This window comes from Simochromis diagramma, unplaced genomic scaffold, assembly GCF_900408965.1.
Source record: "Simochromis diagramma unplaced genomic scaffold, fSimDia1.1 OVJJ01000603.1, whole genome shotgun sequence".
In the NCBI taxonomy this organism is placed as follows: domain Eukaryota; kingdom Metazoa; phylum Chordata; class Actinopteri; order Cichliformes; family Cichlidae; genus Simochromis; species Simochromis diagramma.
Genome location: NW_024387414.1, coordinates 23728508 through 23749033, shown reverse-complemented (window position 1 = coordinate 23749033; position 20526 = coordinate 23728508). Strand labels below are relative to the sequence as shown.

At 41.1% G+C, this 20526-nt stretch overlaps 1 protein-coding gene across 2 annotated transcripts in view; it reads right to left on the bottom strand.

Annotated features, from left to right (window-relative positions):
- Nucleotides 1-20526, bottom strand: part of pcdh17 (protocadherin 17) — a 65017-nt gene that overhangs the window by 20237 nt on the left and 24254 nt on the right. For both annotated transcript variants that reach the window (XM_040010893.1, XM_040010894.1), the window contains exons 3-4: nucleotides 16248-16306; nucleotides 15642-15814 (exon numbers count right to left, since the gene is read on the bottom strand). In XM_040010893.1, coding sequence (XP_039866827.1) covers nucleotides 15642-15814; nucleotides 16248-16306 — 232 coding nt within the window. The remainder of the gene's footprint in view (nucleotides 1-15641; nucleotides 15815-16247; nucleotides 16307-20526) is intronic.

Here is a 20526-nt window from a genome sequence, read left to right as displayed (position 1 = left end):
TGTTTTAAAGGGGTAATTTCTTCGAAAAGGATCTATTAATTGTATCCACATAGTAACACATCATCTATTGAAATTTTGTGGAATAAATGAAAAAATGATAACCGTCCTTGTCCTTCAAGCATATCACCTTCATCTGTAGGTGCTGTATCAAAGAGCAGTACCCACGTATGTCTGCCTGTCTAAATATGTCAAACTGCAATTTGTTTGTAAACAGCTGCATTGTTGCAAACCATCAATTAATATCTGATCACAATTAATCCGCCTAAAATTAAAAAGGAAGATGGTGGCGATCACCTGTTGTTTGATATGTCTTGAATTCTGATGTGGTTGCCTAGATACAGCAACATCCTATTTTCCATCAGGCTATGTGTACTATTTCAGTGGCACACTCTGCTATTGTCTGCCTCTTCTCTTTTGAGCACCAACACATTGGCGCACAAGTACATGCAAGCATAAAACCCACAGGCACGAGCACGCCCCAACTCGCTCTGATCCACACGATCATCCCGAGCAGCATTATCACAATCTAGGGAACTAGATTATCCCTGGGCTCAAAACTTCATCCTCTTTGATCCCCACTTGGGAGGGGATGAGAGTCAGCACAAGGGACCATTACCGTGATTTCCCACTTGTTAATCAAGGCAGATTTTGATCACCTCCAGGGGCAGATGGACAACTGTTTTCAAAACATCGCCACTGAATGGGCGCTACGCTATCAAGGAAATGTCCTCCAGCAACACTAACCCCACAACGCCGCTAAAGAGCCTACACTAATCTCAGCGGTGCTGATTTTCTAAAAACGGCATCAGATTAAAACATTTCAATTAACGTCATTCATTGTGTGTCCACAAATTGCTGCCACTTCCCTTTAAAATGAGTAACACTGAGTGTTTATGTGTGATAGGACACTCTGGTAAATACTTTTAGCTTCCTACAGTAAAAGCAAAACTTGAATGGATCTGGGGGATATGTGCTTTGATCAAATGCTTTCTTTAAACCTGTTACAGAAAAACCTACACATCAGCAAAACATCAATCCGTCTACCTCACTGTGGCTCTGAATTTCAATGAAGCACATGTATGCAAACACCCATAAGCACTGTAGGAAGATCCATCGCACTTAGTTGTTTACACTGCAAGCCTTCCAAATCTCCATAACAGATCTTTGTTGTGGTTTGAGGTGGGAAGGTGAGGTCAGCTTGTTAATTGGCTGCTGGTGATTACAGATGCATCTTAAGCTTGCTGACATTGTCCACCGGGCTTTGGAGACCCTTACAGCTAATGCACTGAGGAGACGCCTGCAATGTACAGAAGAATTACACAAATCTCACTCGCGCATACTCAAGTAGCAATTAAAATCCGTCCCGTTAAGTCTAACCTAGCGTTAACCCTGTAAAGCAGGAAGCTATGGGAACAGCATTTACAGTAGCACATTAGCAATCAGATCAACCTTTCGTTGGCTCCACCCCTCTTTATCAAAATGTTCATGTCTGTCATTCGTGAGTCTTTTGCCAGTAGCCATGAGGGTGTTTCTCCCCATCTGTGGGGCTGCTTCGCGAAAAAGAGAGGCAACGCGGGGACATTTGCAGCCACCCAATTAAATCTGCGTTGGCCTGGCAATTCCTCAAGGTATTGCCATGTGACAGTTTAATTAACCAAGCCCCTTATCTTAATTTAGCAGGATCAAAAAGTAACAAACTGAGGTTATCGGTGAAAAACACTCCCAGTCGCCATCCTCACATGCTCGCAAAGAGACACATATACACATGCTCTCGATCTCCTTCGGTAAGGGAAAGCTATAGTGCGCCGTCAAGCATGTGAAAAAGATGTTTGATGAAATTCTTGCGGCTACTAGGGCAAACAGCACAAAGTTACATTTATGTTACAAATGGTTCATCCCACATTTATCAGGGCTCTTTCTTTTTATGCTGCTACAGTGACACCAAAGAACTTCCTGATTTTGTGTGCATGTGATTGGGTTTAGGCGTGTGTTAGAAGGGCATGTGTTTGCTTTGACAGGTTTTCTTTCTTTTGAATTTGAACTTGAGGCTCAGTGACTGCAGGGGAGCCAGGCACCATGCTACTTAAGCCAATCTCCCATGGAGCCTGCCTGCTGTCCCGCCCCTCTTCATCCATCTTTCCATCCAACCACCCATGAGATTTTCTCATCCTCTGATTATTTACAACTGCCTGAGATATTCTTCCTTCCTTTTCTGCAACTGTTTCTTAGATTTCCTATATTTTAATCCATTTATATTTGTCTATATATATATTTCATGCATTCAAACCCCACTGCTATTTCTCTATATTATATCACATTTGCTTCTCCTCTGACATTTTTGATTATCCCATCCACTGCCATCACATAAACCACATCTCGTCTCTTTGTTTTAGCATTTCCTCTTCTTCAAATACTCCATTATCTATAGCACTGCAGGCAGAGGATGAAAGGACATTACTAGTTATGGTTGAGCAGAGAAGAAGTCCCGATGCCTTGGACAGGCCAAGCCCATTTATCTCCCTGGTTCCTGATGCTGTGTAACATGGGGAAACAATGCCCCAGGGCACCACAGATATTCATTTACATCAGCCAAGAAAATAGCCCAGACAGAGGGGCACTCGCACTCGCATCTCAGTGATTCAGAGGAAGATGTACAGAATTCACTGCAGGAATTTTCACATAATCAAAGCGGAGTAATTCGCCCAGTTTGTAGCCGACTGCACAGAATTGATCAAACAATCTGTCGTTTGTTGTTTTTATAATTTATATTGGTACTTCACTCAATATTGTATAACTGAGCACAATACAAGTCCAACTATACAGCACTGTGGCATCCAAATCTCACAAAACATTTTAGTCAACTGATTGTGACCACCCTATTAAATCGCACACGCACAAAACCACTGGTATTATAACATCATGTTGAGATGCCCTCTTTAAGCCGTGTCTGTGTTTTTAAGTTAAATACTTTCCGAAGAAAAGATATCCGGTGTAATGTTTACGTTTCAGAGGACATGAAACATGCAAAACATACACCAACTCAGACCTGGAACCTCAAATAAACTATGCACCTGTTAGAAACGAGGGATTCAGTGTTCAGACTATTATTGTCAGTAAAAGCAGATATCACTGCAGAAGAAAAAAAAAATGCACCGATATCTCCAGTCTCTGAATCCAGCACCGGCGCTTCTGCCTTAAATGAGACAAGAATTCATTAAGAGATAGCAGGATGGTGAGATCAGAAACAAAGTCATGTGGAAAAAAAGAAAGATCTCTGCAACCCATAGCTTTACCTCCCACGATATTGTTAAAGCTGACAAGAGAACGGGCATCTCTACTTGTGTGAACTGTCTAGAGGTGTGAATCTGACATATGTAACACGGCCCCGCTTAAAGGTAAAAGCTGTGTCTTTCCGTCAGTCACTCTGTAACGAAGGCAGATGTTATATGTGCTTCATTTAAAGCCATAGCATAAAGTTGGGCTAGAGTAAAGCATAGAATAATCCTCAGCCCATTAAAAATACGAACTGTACCCAGAACGGGCAACTCTTGCTGTCAAAGGCACAACTTCCAATTTCTAGTATTTTACTGAAGACAAAAAAAAAGGGTGCAAAAACACAGCATGTAAATACAATTATATGATCGTAAAAACTAAAACATGAACTGTCACATGTCACTTCCTGTGACCTTTGTAATGTGTCTCAAATTTTATAGCCTTTATCCTCTCGGCTCTTTAGCTTCTCGTGATTTGAAAGCGATCACGCTCGCTGGAGGTGGGAGTTTAATCAAATCAGTATTCTTTTTAAGCAGTCTGATAGGTGTTAACTTAAAGTAAAAACATAACCTTCACTTTGTCACTCACTATCATATTCTACTCACATATACAGTGGAACCCCGACTTACAAATACCCCATTTAACAAAAAATTAAAGTTACGAAGGCACTTAACGGCAATATTTCTGCCCGTGTTACTAGGGCTGTTCGATATAACGATATATATCGGATGACGATATAAAAACATCTATCGTTTCATTTTACGTTTAGCGTTTATTTCGTGGTGTCGCAAAATAAACTGTTTACGGCAATATTTTTTCATCGTTCTGATGGTCACTGTAGTGGCTATATTCATTTCTTAAAGTTCTCTCTTTCTCTTATATGTAATATAGCCACACTATGGACGGACAAGCGCCTGTTTTTATGCGTTGTCGTTAGCAACAGCGACGGTAACACCATCGCGTGTCCGCTTGTTTATGTTCCACATAAACCTTTCACAATAAAGCTCAAAATCCTGTTGAGACTTTTCAAAATAAACTGAATCACGTGAAAGAGCAGATTATTTACGGATGAGAAGTAAAAAAGCCGTCAGGTGCTAAAAAATAAACCTTAGACTCAAACGTTAGAACAGGCTTTTCCCCGCAGCACGCCGTGTAATAAATACAAAGAAAACGGCGGCCGTTACAACTTATGTCTAAAAATATATAGTTTCATGCATCAGTTAAAACACTCGACTCCGGGTACACGACGCGCAGCTGGAAACACTTCACGCAAGTCGAGCTGCCCGAGATTCACAGAATTTACAGAAAATGTTACATTTTTGTGATTTATATCGTTATCGAGACGATAGAATTCTTTTATCGGGATATGAGATTTTGGTCATATCGCACAGCCCTACATGTTACGGCAAAATGCCCGCGTAACGAAATCCGCTGGCTCTGATTGGCTGAGCCCAGAATGACCACAATACCTTTCGAATCATGTGACAACCCCTTTCGTACTTGCGCTTCGCTGTTGTTGCAGTCAGCAATTAGCTTATAGCCTATCGTTCACTCAAAAGGCGCGACGGGTGCTTCGACTTACGAAAATTTTCGACTTACGAAAGACCCTCGGGAACAAATTACTTTTTTAAGTCGGGGTTCCACTGTACTCCGCTGAGGCCTTCAACTGTATTTTTTTATAACAGCTCTGGACATTATCATTATCTCCGTGCAAACAACTGCTTTTCATTTGGTGTTTGCGACTCACTGCCAGGCCATGCCGCAGCTGCAGAGAGCGAGTTTTTACTTTCACCTTGTGTTGTCCATAGCAAAGGAACAGCACAGTAGAAATTATATTAAGCCCTATCATTAAGTTCGTGTGCAGTGCATTTAAGAGCATAATGGCTGGCAGGTAACAGCATGTAGGGTTAATACTAGTTATACAGGATGTTCCTGAAGTTTAGGAGCTTTCTTTAATGACAGGTAAGGTCAGATTTACTTTCATAAATAACTGTTTGGGTTTTTTTTCTTCTTTGCAGGTGCTTGCTGACTTGGAAAGAGTTAAAGGAAGCTATTGTAAGATGGCATATAAAAGATTTAACTTTGGCCTCAAAAAATAAAAAATAAATCAAATCAAATCTGGATATTTCACCGGTGTAAAAATGTTTCCAAAGTGGAAGTAGGTCATAAATTACCACAAAAACAAAAAGGCAAAAACTCCCGAGGCCAGCACTGCTCTGAGTGCCAAGATAGCAACAGATATCTGCAACAGCAGTAAACCTTCAAGGACTGTTTTTCCCCCACTAACAAACTCATCTTTTGCCTGTAAGCACTGCAAAGAATGACAACCGTCAATTAGTCAGTTAATTAATTTCCATTTGAATCTAATGTATAATGATTTGAAGAGCAGCAAAACAAGCAGCGCCTTGCTCATTAACAGTACAAGTTAGATATTTTTACTTTGTAAAACCCTAGTGTGCCTCAAAACTGGAAACCCAGAGGTGTACGCGAGAGAGCGCTGAGAGAGAGAGAGAGAGAGATGAGAATGGTCATGTATACGGCTGAAAAATGATAGGGGGGAAGCAGAGGCTATCAAAGCATATGTAAAAGAGCTTGGTTAATGTCTAGAATTACATCGGAAACTCTCTAACACACACACACGCACACACACACAAAAGCACAAATGCCCGGCTGTCCATGGAAAGAGGACAGATGGCCGCGGAGTGGCTCTGGTCCAGGGAGTGACGATGTTCTGTATCATTATAATCTGCTCCGTAGTATCCTCCCTACTGCTGTGCTGGACAACATGTTTCACCCACTGAGAGCAGATACTGGAACAATTCTGCTGCTGCTCTGCAGCACATACTCCAAGAGTGGCGCTGTGACAACAAACTTGCCTCGTAACTGTTCTTTTGTTTAACTTTTGGATAGTTGGGGGTGTGGAGGGAAAAAATGGTCATTTCACAGCCCACAATTCAGTGTCACACGATGATCGATGATTTTGTTTTTAATGCAGAAAAAGAAAGCCACAAGGACGGTCTGACTGTAATACACTGCCCGCTCTAAAACCCACTAAATCAGCCTTTTGCAAACCAGGGTGACAGGAGTTATTGCTGCCCTTCAGTCAGTGCATCTAACAGACACACACCACTTCCGAATAACCGTTTAAGCCTGTCGGATGTTTTTCGCTAAACGAATACTCCACGTGCCACCCAGGAGCTGAAAAAACCCCAGAACCCCGGGAATTTAGCGTGCGAGATCTTCTATCTTAAAATATCTTTGAATCAAAAGTTAGAAAAGATAATACCCTAATTGTGTTTGTTGTAATCGCAAATTTAATTTCCAGGGAGAGGTTATCGCCTGGAAAAAAAAAGAAAAAAGAAAAGAGCTGCACAGCCATGGGGCTCAGGCACACAATGTTAATTTAATTTACAGTACAGACACTACATCTACAAGGTTGTTGTTCATGTGATTACAAAGAGAACAACTAGGAGAGGAGACACGTCTGTCACGATGATGGAACTGATAAATAACTGGATTGTGTCTCTCTCTCTCGTGCACGCACGCAGGGTGAGTGATGGTGTGTAGAGCGCAAACACGTGTGGCAGTTATTTTTTTGTTACGTTTGCAGAATGAAAGCCTACGCTCCCTGGATGATGAACACGATGATGATGATATGAGCTACTAGTGTGTTTACAGCAAGCAAGACTGTGTGCGTGTATAAACTGTAAATATGAAACATGCAAACTATTCAAACCGCCCAGCCCAGCTTTCTGAGCTCTATTACGCTCAAATGAGGCAGTAAAACAAACGCATACAAATTCATCTGCCAGGTGTGGCGTCTGATACAAAACAAAGAAGATAGAAGCAGTTCTGGGTTAACAGTTGAATGTTACCGAGTGTTTTAATACTCGGTATCATCCCTGAGGTTTTGCAGTTGGCCTGACAGTGGATGAAGCCCTAACAATATGGTTGAAGTGTGATTATGTTTAAATCTCCATGACTCTAATCCCTATACTTAGGGCACCTACATTTTTTTCATCAAGCTTCCAGTAACATTCTCACAGTGTTTAACGGCTTTGTGTGTCCTCTCGATGTATTATGAGCGGGCACACACTTGGATTAATGCCCTGTCATGTTCTCATTACACAGCGGTGCGAGGAGAGAGGGGCCGGGGCACCTGTAAGCATTCAGGTTCAGCGGGAGAAATGCATTCCCTGTGTTGTTTTTCTTTTCTTTTCTTTTTTTCCTGCAGAGTTTTTAAGATCAGAAGTCCAATCATGCTATGTCGAGAGGTTATAATGGTGCTTAGAATGAAATAAGACATATTTTTACTCACTGCTTCCATAAACATGCCGTAATTATTCATTGCGGCTACCAGGGGAAAGGGATAATGTCAGAGATTTACGGCCCGAGTGGTAAGAGTCTGAGATATTCATCAATCCTCTCCAACACTGTGGTGCCACAGTGCTTGAGAGAGGCTTCACTAGCTGAATGAGGATCAGGGGGTGATGCGCCATGCAGTCGGGCCCAGGTTTAGAGGTGGAACTCGCACTCCTGCAGCCAAGCTCATCAGCTGCAGCTCGAGAGGAAGGACACAAGAACGGACATTACCCTTCGTGAACTGCAATCATAACAGTGGAATTTAATAAAACTTTGTGTATTGAGGAAAATAGAATAATCCCTTTCAATCTCCCGTAATGAGAGAGAAGAAATCCTAAGACTGTGATATTTCCCCTCCCTTCACCCCACAAGATTTTAGGCTTTCAACAGGATTCCACTAGCTTAGCTGCAAATCGCCTCACTGCTGTGCGATACCGCCACATCCTCTAAGAACGGGGTGAACACAGGATCTGGCACATGTGTATGAGCACACAAACACTCACAAATCTTATTTGACTTTGAGTGAGAAGTCCAGATTGCTGATGGTTCTCATTTTCCCCACAAGGGAAGTGGCTGGTGATGCTGCCATGAATCAGACTATCAGCCCAGTCAGGGACAGGACACAGAAAGCTGAGAAGACGAGGAGCACGAGAAGATGAAAGACAAATCCTCGCTTCTCAATGGCTTGCACAAACAGTAAGAAGAAACACGAGCATCTGCTGTTTTCAGATGACGGTCGATTTTCTAATCTACTACCCAAGGCCATGCTACACACTTATAAATGGATTCTCTAGTGGTCTGATACTAAGACAGGACAGATACTTAATAAGGAGAAACTAAAACTCTGCTTGTTTTTTTGTTGTTGTTATTTTTTAAATTACTGATTACTCACGAAAAGAGCCAACAGGCATAAAAAAGACGCTCACGCTGCAAGAGTTCATCAGAACCATGCACATGCATGTCTCTGCTGGTGTAGACACAAAGCACTGGGTGTAAACATACCTTGATGGCCACAATTAATCATGTTTAAAAAGACAGATGTGACGGCATCACACGAAACTATGACTCCTCCATATGCTACCTGTTTGGAGTAATGTTTGCAAACTGACTAATTACAACAGTCTCAGACGAAGCCTCTCTCTCAGCAGATGTTTGTCCATTAACCTGCAGGAAAAAAAGACTTTAACATCGTGTGAAGAATAACATATTAACAATGCCCCTTCTCTCAGGGTGCACACTAAAGTTTTGCTTATATATATATACATATATATATATATATATATATATATATGTATGTGCGTTTCCATTTTCATTTACTGAAACACATATATGTGCAAACATACATTGACATACAGAATATGATGCAAAATCAGTCTTCAGGGGTATTCTTCATGCTTCTTAAAGCCTACAAAAGCCAAACTGTTTCTATAATGTTGGTTGTGGGGAGGCCAGTCCATCACTGATGGTGTTCAATTGTGTATTTTTCTAGTCACATATGTTTTTTTACTGCACTTGCAGTGTGTTTGGGATCATTGCCATGCTTAAAAATGAAGCCGTTGCTGATCAGATGCTTTCCAGATGGTATTGCATGGTGGATCAAAATCTGATGGTACTTTTCTGCATCTGCAATTTCATCAATTTTGACAAGATCTCCAGCACCACTGGCTATAATGCAGCTCCCAACAGTCACTGCTGTATCTCTCCTGACCTCCATCGTACAAACATATGATGATTTGAATCAAAGGCTTCTAATTTAGATTTAGCACTTTAGTCCAGTTCTTGTGTAACTTGTCACAGCCTTTTCTCTCTGTTTTCCTAAGAATGGCTTGTTGACTACCAAACTTGTACTGAGACAATCTGATGAGGCTTCACTAAACAGTACTAAATGGATTGGGTGAAAGGCCATTTGCATCTCTGAGGTCCTATGTCAGGTCCTTGGTGACTTTTTTCCCTGTTTCTTCTGGTTTTTAGGTACTGATCGAATGTGGAAGATATTTTTTAGGCCTTCCACTACTTTTTTTTTCATTCTCCACTGGTCCAGTTTTCTCAATTTCTTATGACACACTGGACACCACGCTGAGATATGCCAAGTTTCCAGCTAATAGCTCTTTGGGAATCACCTTGTTGGTTCACAAATGCTATTTTGTGCCTGTCAAACTGGCATTTTTCATTCAGCTAAAGACATGGGAGGAAAATATGTGCTTTTGTGACATGCTGCTGGTAACAATGTGCCTAAAGATACAATTTAAAATTGGTTCCATCTAAGTTGTCTATTTTATATAGACACAACACTAGTTCATTCATTGAATTAGGTGCTTTTTTTAATTCAAAATGATTTATAGCTCGGTGGTAATTGCTTTAAAGAAAGGTCAGATATAAGAACTGGACTGAAAATGAGTTAAAAGGCAGAAAAAATGAAACATACATGAAAGGCTCAGTAGTAGCAGTACTGTGCAGAAAGTTCAATGCTTCTGCACAGTACTGAAACTATTATGCTGCATTTGTCGTAGCTGATTATGTACAAATGTTCTAACTGCACGTTAAGATTTATAAGAGGTATGAAGATGAATCTGCAGAAAAATTTGATCCACATTAAGCTGTGATATTAAGAGCAGATTTGAAAACCAGCGAGTTCTAAAGCTCAAACCCCTCACACCTAAGCAGCCCACTATTTGACAGGCCAGAAGGATTACAGCTGCCCTTTGTGAGTATATCCAATTGTAATATTCATTTTTGCCTTTGCCTGTTAAACCTTTTAATGAGCAGCTCATGCAGGACAAACAGAGTACTGGGCAGGGGTTAAGTTAGGTGCAGGCTACACTGTGTAGAACTATCACAGGTATGGAGGATCTAGTAATAGGAATGTGAACCATTAACCACATTTTCTGATACTGAGTCATCATTTTTCAGCTCCCTCGTCGCTGTTGCTTTTTAGTTTCATCCGATAAATCGGAGTCACGTTCTGGCTGTGCCGTAATTTCATCAAGACTCCAATTTGGATTCAATGCCCGGCGGAAATGTTTCAAGAAGAAGGATGCATCTTCAAGCAGCTTGTCTTTCAGCAGTTGGACTTTTTTTTATGACTTTTTTTTTTCTTTCTGATTGCTCCGTCTTTCTCTCACTTTGACTGAAAACTTTACTTTTATTCTAAGCAATAATTCATCCCTAAAAGGAAACCCACAAAAAAATTATTATTTAAAAAAAGAGTGGCATGAACTCATCCATCAGACTGTGACAAACCGTAATTCACCATAACTGTTTATAATAAAACTTTGCGCTAACAAATACAACTAAGAAAACAATGACATCTCAGTAATATGTGTGCGCAGTGTTTTTGTTCCTTGTAGAATTAGTTGGCCACAAAAAAGGCTAAATATGAATATCTTCAAATGACATAAACACTGTGATCATGATTAAGCACAATAAGCACCGTTTACTGGCCAAAGTTCACTATTTGTATCAATAATGTACGTGCACATAGCGAACAGACAGTGTTCTTACTGAGCTGCATTCTGAATACAATTTCAGAAGGATTCAAATTAGAGATGTAATACACATCTACCCACCCTATGAAAAACGTGTCTGCATTTATCTGTCCATGAAATATGAATGATGCTGAATGAAACGGCCTTTTCCACAAGTCAGATAAAGGTTTATTGAAGGCCAGAGTGAGAAGGATAGAGGTTGCCATGGCTACAAGTGTGAAAAGGGCATCTGATCAGACTTCTGACCAGTCAATTAATCTTGGAATTGCATTTTCTTTTATCAAAAGGTTCACTCGCGATTCAAAATTAATTGCTCCGAATAAAAAGGAAAAAAAAAGAAGGAAAAAGGCCGAGATTGTGGGGAATCAAGACCCTTTGAAAAAATACAGTAACGCAGGAGTCTTAAGATTAAGGCTGCCACGGGGGGAAGATGGGTGAATATTTAAGATGGATTGAAGTCTGAATAGTTAGTTTGTTCCCAGTGTGCAATGGAAGAGAAAGCTTATTATTCAACAACATAACTTTTAAAAGACTTAATTTCCTCCTGATTGTTTCGGATGTAAAAATGTAACGTCATGCCCTCTTTTATTTTTTATCTCCAAAGTGTTGCAAGGCCATAGTGAGGACTCAATTTTTTTTAATGATTAAAATAAGTGATGCATAATGTGCTTTATAGCCAAGGAGGCATAGTTATATGGTATGATATCCTATACGTATAAAAGTAAGGCATTCATTTTATACTTTTATACTGATATTGCAGATATTCCCCACATACTGCACATTATGTTCACATAACATAAAAACATAATGTATGTTTTTAGCTATTCAACTGTCTATTTAGCCACCTACTAAGCCACTGTAGCAGCAAATACCTTGACCAAGACATAGTATGAGTACTGACAATAAAGATGAAGTCAATCTGAAGCCAATGCTGATCAACTTCAAATTTCTTGGGTTCTAATTGTAACGTTCTTGATCCCTTATCAACTTTTTAGGCAAGGAAAATGTTTAAAATCCACCAGGGAGGCAATCCAATTTCATAAAATGTACCCATTATATATATATTTATACATATAAACTGTTCGCCTCCCAGCTCCCAGGACTCACTCTCTTCTCATCACCATAAATTGCTGAACACCTACAGAGAAGACAACCATCTTGGAAACGAAGAGCTAAATACGGCATCATCATTTATTTATGTAGCAGATCTGTGCGTGCACTTACATCACTGTTTAGTCATATTTGTGCCAGGAGTTTGTGTGCGTGCGAAAAATTGACAAAAGTCTGACATTTCCCCTTATTCTGAGACATTCACGAGCTGTGGGATGCTGTGGGGGTGGGGATTTTTTATCACCCCTCAACAAATAACAGAGGAAAGTACATTTCATCGCTTTCTACCATGCCGTCACAGAAACACGTCTCTCGCTGTCTTCCCTCACTGTACCCACACTGTCCTTGTAGTATCATATCCTCCCCCTTCCCCCCTCCCCTTCTGTCACACTCGAGTTTCTCTCTTTAAAACAAGGCAGGAGGCGTTTTGATTATCATAATCCAGTCGCAGCTAATTAGGATAGGTCAGCTGGTACAGTTAAACAGCATCCGGCCCCTTCTATTCTTTCTGCTCTTCCTCAATCATCAGCTCTCTCTCTCTCTCTTTCTCCATTTGCTCGGACAGCTATATCAGTGGGTAACATCTCCCAACACCACTGCCGCCTGTCTGTTCGTGATAGCGACTGTGGCAGTCATCTCCACAGAGGCGAGCGATGTGCTGCCAGCCACTCCGCTAGAGCCAGACAAGCCCACATTAATGTCTGCTGCAGGCACGCTGGAGCATCAATTAATCGGCGTTTAAAACTGGCAAAAAAATGCATTTGATATACGCTTAATTATAAGCTCAATATAAGCTTAATTAATACATTGCTACCACTTTTGCGGAGCTAATTAATCAATTTGAGAGTGATCTGTGGTGCGAAGATGTCCAGATGATGTTGTCTAGCAGGATACTGCTGAACACTGGGCATCAGAGGAGGCGATGGATTGCACGGACGGTACGAGGTTAATGTATGTTACTCGTGGCTGTTACTGAAAAAGAGGAGAAAGGAGGAAAAAAGCCAACGAGAATGTTAAAAATAGAAATTAAAATAAAAAACAAAGACACAGTTGTAGATACGCTGTAGGCTACAACCTAGCAAGTATGGGGGCTATGACTAAAACAGGGTTGGGAATTGATTGGGACTTGAACTACATGCTTTGTGCACTTGTAGTTCTGTTTATACGGAGCCAGTGAATGAGGCCGCAGTGTTCTGGCAGGAAAGCAGAGAGAGCTACAGAGAGTAATTGGGAGGGCTACGCTTAGAGGGAAACAGAGGACTTAAGATGGGATGAACGAGGGAAGGAGAGGAGGGGGGCAGAGAGGGAGAGAGAGAGACCTATGAAGGAGATGCTAAGTGCTGAGATCTGAAGAAAATAAGCCTGCAGGAATACGACCCCAGAGACAGTGACCAATGACAATCTCCCTTTTCTTTCTCCTTTTTTTCTCCCATCTGATAATAGACAGACCTGCGTCCTTCCATGTGGAGCACGAGAGTGCACGCACACACACACACACACGCGCGCACACACACACACACACACACAGAGTTTTATTTAAATATTAGGCAGTACCTGACTGTAGCCACATCATATTCCCTTTTAATAGTTCACGTTTGAGTTTCCTCTATTGCCTTTATTCTTTGATTTTTTGTTATTTTTTTAAAAGAAAGTCTCATCAATTAGGCATAAAATGATTCAGTACCAATAAAGACAACAGTAGCACTAAGAGTGACTGACCATGACTGCATCGTGTAATATTTAGGTGCGGTTTAACTCACAGCGAGGCCTTTCAGCATTCAACTGGTATTTTTGCAAGTTAATAAAGACAAGCTGGAACACCGCCAGAGCGATGTGTACCACACCTCACTTCTCACTACCACTCCAGCACCAGGGCTTGGCCTCCTGCTCCAGCCCTCCCCCACAGGCCTAGCTAAGCCTGCATGTTATTGGCAAAACACAGCCAGCTGCAGCCAGTTAACTGTCTAATCTCACATCAATCGATTTCCCCAAACAAGGAGCGGTAGAGAAGTGTAACGAAAGTCATGGAGCGGGGCTGAAAACAGAGCAGAGGGTGAGAATAAAGTGAGCGAGAACAGGCAGTTTATAGCCCTTCACTGAGCTTCCAGCACCGCTGGCCTTCGCGCGTATATGTGCGTATTGATGCGATCTTTTGTACGAGAACAAGACATTCCTGATCAAAGCAACACGCAGGAAGGGCGGAAGGACGGGTCGCAGCTGGCGCAAAGGCCGATAGGGCCAGCACGCATTCGCCCGACACCACCAGCAACAGCTTTTGCACGCCGACTAATGCCCCAAACTCTCTCGTCTCCCTTTGTCATGTGTCTTGTGTGTAGAAATGCGATCCATTTACTCCCTCTTGGACAATTAAATGAGAACATTTTCAAAATGAGAAACATATGGAGCTTTTTAATTGTCCAATTTCTCTTGCCAACATGTGTGGGCTTTTTTTCCCATTCTAAAAACCAGTGAAAAGGAAAAAAAAAAACGCTATCCAGTGAGACATGCATATTGCAGCACAGAGTGTTGCACAAATTGTCATTGTCCTTCCGCAAGAAGTAAAAACAGCCCGTCTGTTCCCTGGATTAATAGCGTCATTATTGAGAATCCATGTTCAGGATACAGGACTGTACTGCTGCATCCTGTCAGCCAGACTTGGGAAATTTGTATCTCTGTGGGAATCTGTGTTTTTCCTAACAGGTAATGATGCACGCCGATGTACACGACTGGCTGAAACCGCAGGGAGAATTTCACCTTCCCACCCTATCACCTTACACCACACCCGTGTGTGATCTTGACTTCCTGCTTCCTTCCCCTGACCTTGCACGAATCATGTGAGGTCGCTGGGGTGCGAGGGACCCCAACAACTCATATCTGGGGAGTTATTGTTCTACACATGTCATGTGTAATCTGCCCGACCCGCAGCGCTTAGAATAATTATTCATATTTAATCACCGCAGTACAAAGCTACATCGCCTGCCGCTCACTAAGTCATTTTCCATGTTACATTATCAAAGTTTCAGAGATGGGTGCTCGAGGAAGGGGACTAAATGGAGAAGCTGAAGTAGTTGGGCTTATAAAAACATAATGGGCTTGTCTGCTTTGATAAACTGAGGACGTGTATAGAATGCACACTCGCTCACACCCTCCGATACAACCGCACACCCCCATGCACTTTAAATGTGAAAAGTGCAGAGAACAAAGTAGGGGAAATAAAGTAGCCAAGTATAAGTTCAGATTGGGAGCGCTCAGGCAAGTCAAAAGCTCAACCATTAATACAAATAACTTGAGCTGAGCACAGAAAACGAATTGAGTCCTTTTTTTTTCTTTTTCCCCTCATTCAAGTGTGTTGGCCTGCACGACGCTCCTTTATTTCTCGTGTAATCACATTTTTTTCCGGTAAGGGCTCACCTTGCTCCAGGGGTGGTGGTTTCACGCCTGCAGCCTTCAGCTTGAGGGCTTCTTTTGCAGACATATCACAGCAGGAGCCTTTGTTGGTGTCCTGGTCACTGTCAGCCTGGTCGCTGTCACCATGGCCGCTGTCTCTGAGGCTTGCTCGCTCAGGGTCTTTGAATGTTGAACTACTACACAAACAAACAAATAAAAAAAAAAAGGACTGTGAGTGCTGAGTGTGGTGGAGGATTTCTTAGTGGGTGTTTTTTAACCCTCCAAGGAAGTTTAGAGACACCATTCTTGAATGCCAAGCAAGGAACATTATTATAATGATTTAAGGATTTAGGATGTAATAAAACGCTTCTAAAAATATAACACAAGCTTTGCTGTCTTCTGTGAGTCCAATCCTGTGTATGATAATGTTCTAGTAACACAGAATATTTTTAGTGACCGACTTTCAAGCTAATTAAATGTACACGACCGTCTTCTTCTTTTTATTACTCACTACAGTTCATTGTCAGCGCAGCTAATGTTAAATTAGTTTGTGGGGAATAAAATAAAGCTGAAAAAAACAAACAAACAAGGGTCTGATGTCTAGTCAAGGCCACAGATCTCAACCCTTACCTTTGAACAAACTGTTGTCTGCTACCCATATAATTAGGCTCCGTGGGGAAATTGTCCGTCTGTTGAGAAGAGAGAGAGACAAAAGTATGTTGTAAGCACGAAAGAAATGAGTCCTGCTGCGAAACAAGAATTCCTAGTGACATATGATTAATTATGCATAAGAAAATAAGGCAGAGGACAGATTAGGGGTGATAAAAGCTATAAAATTAAAAAAAGGGAGCCCTTCATGGCCAAGATTTGAGCATTTCATTAACCACATAAGGCAGGCTAATTAGCCATTTGAGAGTAAACCACAGAGCTGAACATCAAATCTGGCAGACATCATATAATCAATGAGCGCTAGGACAACAGTCTCGATGAAAATAGAGAACATTGCCGATACGTTTCTGGAGTCCTAGTCGGACTGTTTGTGCAGAATTTAAAATGCTATTTGCTCCTTGTTCCTTTAACAACATCTCCACGGGAATCTGCTGACACTCTAAGAATATCCTGCACTTTTTTTTTGTCCTTTCTATTTTTGTGCACAAAAATAAATTGTTTGTGAGGAACCGCATCTTGCATGTGCTGGACCCTGTGGTGCTTTATTTCATATGTGTAAACCCGATAGTACACAGGGGCCTTCTACTAACGTGAATTGATAGATAGGAAACTAAAACACATGCACATGCTTTTACGCACATGGATGCAAAGAAACAGAATGACGTCTGTGATAAAGCATAGCAGTATAATGAAATACCGGTAGAAGCCCTACTGCATAAACAGGATAAAGCACCGTATGATTTGCAGTTTTACAGTGTAGATCGGTGTCGTGGTTTTGATCATGTTAAAGGAAAATCTTCATGCGCTTTCTGGAATTTCCATAAATAGCTAAAGTTACAAAAGATGAAAAAAACTGGCAAGATATATAGACTTCTCAGCAAAAACACAGGGAGAGGGAAAGTTATATGCTTATATTTAGGCGAAATTATTGCGAGGATATAAACAAAGTCATGCTCAGGTAGGGAGGAATGGCGGAAACAAATGTCTTTGAGAGATATAGCTTTCATAGTGTTGTAGCAGTATTCATCACAGCAACACAAATAATTACCCTGTGTTGTGCACAACTCTCTGTGTCTTGAATTCGTGGCGGTTAAATGTCATGTTTAGTGAGTAATGTCTACTTGTGCCAGAGTTTTTCACATGCACAGCTTGACTCACAGTCGATAGAGTATTTCAATGTCATCCGTGCGCAGCGGTGGCTCGGTATGAAAAAGGGTGTGTGAAGGTCAGGCGGGCCACCTCAGTTCTTTGACCTTCCATGCTTTCACCAGCACCTTTATCTCTACCTAAACACTTTATTCCGCCTCAGCCTTCAACCAATACTAAAAGAAAACACCCACAGAATATATCAAAGACTGGAATCTGACCACGAAGTAAGAAGAAGAATGAATGAAATCGTTTGGCATTGAAATGATAACAGCCTGCGTTTTTTTCTTTCTTTTTTTTTGGAAAAGAGAGTTGGGAGTTTTTATATTGATGTGCCCCTTCTGTACTTTTATGACCAGGGTATCAACCTTGGGCATATTTTTCAATCAACTCAGCTCTGTTAGCACTGAGCAGGAGGAAAGGACATTAACAGAAAATAGTTTTCCTGCCGGTTATATGGTTTAATTTATTTTCCACACCTGTGCACACAAAACAAATAATATCCTTGTGAACAGAACTTTTACTTTTTCATTATTACAACAGACTCAAAAAGTTATTTTTTGTCATCCACATGGACCAAAAAACCTTGAAATGTCAACGGTCTGTTGTACATCAGCATTAAATTTGCTTTGATTAGCATGATGAATGGAAATGCACATCTCCATTGCACGGTAAATACGATGGTATTTTGTTTGGTTTGTTATCAAAAAGGGAAAAGAGACATTTCACACCTAAAGCACATGCTCCACCCCGCACGAGCCAATAAAAAGCACATTAAGCCACTTCATAGGACCCTGTTTCCTGCCAACTATTCCAGGCTGATCTTAAGGCTCCATCTCTTCCTGCCTGTCTGTACTGCCCAACCCTTTCACTACAATGGGCCCCTTTCCAATTAATGGGTCGATAATAGCCGGCACGAGATGCTTTGTACTGAGCCGGTCAGCGCCCGCAATGAATACAGGATAATCTGAGGGAAGGTGATAAAAAGTGGATCATGTCTGTTATCTTACTGTTATGATTTCTAGTAGTATTATTAAACGCTGTATCAAAGAGTTAATTAATTAGTTTAACATTACAAGTGCAGCTGACTGTTTCATACTGTGTGTTTCCCAAATGTGAAACCTCGTGAAAGTGATCTGAATAAAAAGAAAAAAAAAATCTAAGTAAATTGAGTGGAACTAAACTGACCAAAACTGCAGTATCTGTATATTTGTCCTATGACGGTTAAAAATCTGACTCATTTACTGGCCTAAAATATGAGTTTTAGACCTTAAAGGCTCACAGAAGCACTGAACCCATTTAACGCGAGATGAATTCAGTAGTTCTGGGTCGATCTACTTTGTGCAGATATGATCAGAGGTTAGGTTGTTTGGTAGCGTGGATGAAAAATGCAAAAGCATGTTGTCGATTTGTAGTGAATGATGCGTTGTATCTGCTCCATGTAGCAAGGCCACAGAGGTCAGAAAGATACTGAGTACAGTGAGGCTGAGTAAGTGTAAAAAGCTGCACTCTATTCTGTATTCCCATTCAGGTCCCAAGACTGACCGCTCAGACAGCCGGCCGATTGAGACAAATGGGACGAGCATATTGGAGTGCTATTCTATTCTCAGGGCATGCTGGTGCATTTTGGGGCACTCTTCATTTCTATGGGGCTATATTTGTGCATATCGGCCTTTGTGTGTGTTTGCGTGTGTATTTGATATCTTAGGTAGGAATGGTGAACGAGGACAAATTGCAGATTCTCTTTCACACATCACTGGATTGCTCTCTTTTATTCACAGGAACAAGAGTACACCCCCTCCCTCCACCTACCCTGTTAGGTATGATACATGCATTTGTCCTTTACTGTCTGCCAGGAAAACACACACGCACACACAAACACACATTATTCTCATTCAGTGTATGCTTGTGAGCACATGCGTTTCTTCACATCAGGCAGTGCGAGTGGCTCCTACTCAACCCCTTCTCTGTAAGCTAAAAGATAAACCCTCTGTTATTGTGCGTTGCTATGTATCTGAGTGACATCATTCCTACTGGAAAACTTAGAGCGGATTAGCTAAAGCTATACAGAAAAAAAAAACATGTAAAACAGAGAAAATTAAAGGAACCGATCATTTTTGTGCAGTGGAAGCTGGAAATACATGAAAACAAAACACACACAAAAAAAACAGAACGTCACTAACATAGTAGCTCTTTCGGTTCATGACTCATCACAATTTAGAGGTTATTGTAATGTGTAAAGTGCAAACACAGAGTTACAGGTTTTGTTGTCTTTTGGCTCTATTGCGCCCACCAATAAGAACTAAAATCCAGCGAGAAGTCAAGGAGGCTGGCAAACAGCAATGTCCACAACAAATTTATCTCGTTTCACTAAAATCTGACCAATCCTGTACGGGAGCAGTGATTCCTGTGAAGCAACAAATGCAACCTTGATTACCGTAATAAAGGCTAATTAGTTGAACATTGTGTGCAAGTTTCACCAACATCTTAACTTTACCCAGGAGGTAAAGTGACAGGAACAGGCAGACGGTGGACGCCTCGACCATAAAAACTGAAAACGAAAGGCATAAAAGCAAAGTGAAAAACATCTTAAGAAAGGGGTGGAGACAATAATTACACTGCAATGATAATCAACTGGCTCAGATGCACAAGGGATCAGATCAACTTAACATCCAAATATCTTCCTAGAGACAATCAATCAATCAGTCGTCAGTTAAGTAAGGCTCTTACTTAACTTCTAAATAACCTAAAACGGGTCCAGTCCAAACAAGTAAACCAATCACAACTCAACAACCACAGTTAGCCCGTGTGAGTCTAGATACTACTTTAACATTGTTTCAGCAACAAACTGGTGATTTGTGCAAATGGATGTTTAGTGTAAAGAAAGGCCTCTTTTTGCTATGTGATACAAAAAAAAAACCCCACTGGACTGTTACTTTCTGTGACTAATCTCAAAGAGAAGGTCGTCCGATATAACACTGCAAATTTAAAGTTTTTTTGATACATTTTTTTTTATTTGTTTTTTAACTACCAAGCACACAGGTAATGGTGAGTGACCTGCAGGCTCTGTGTGTACATAGTCTAATGAACAAGG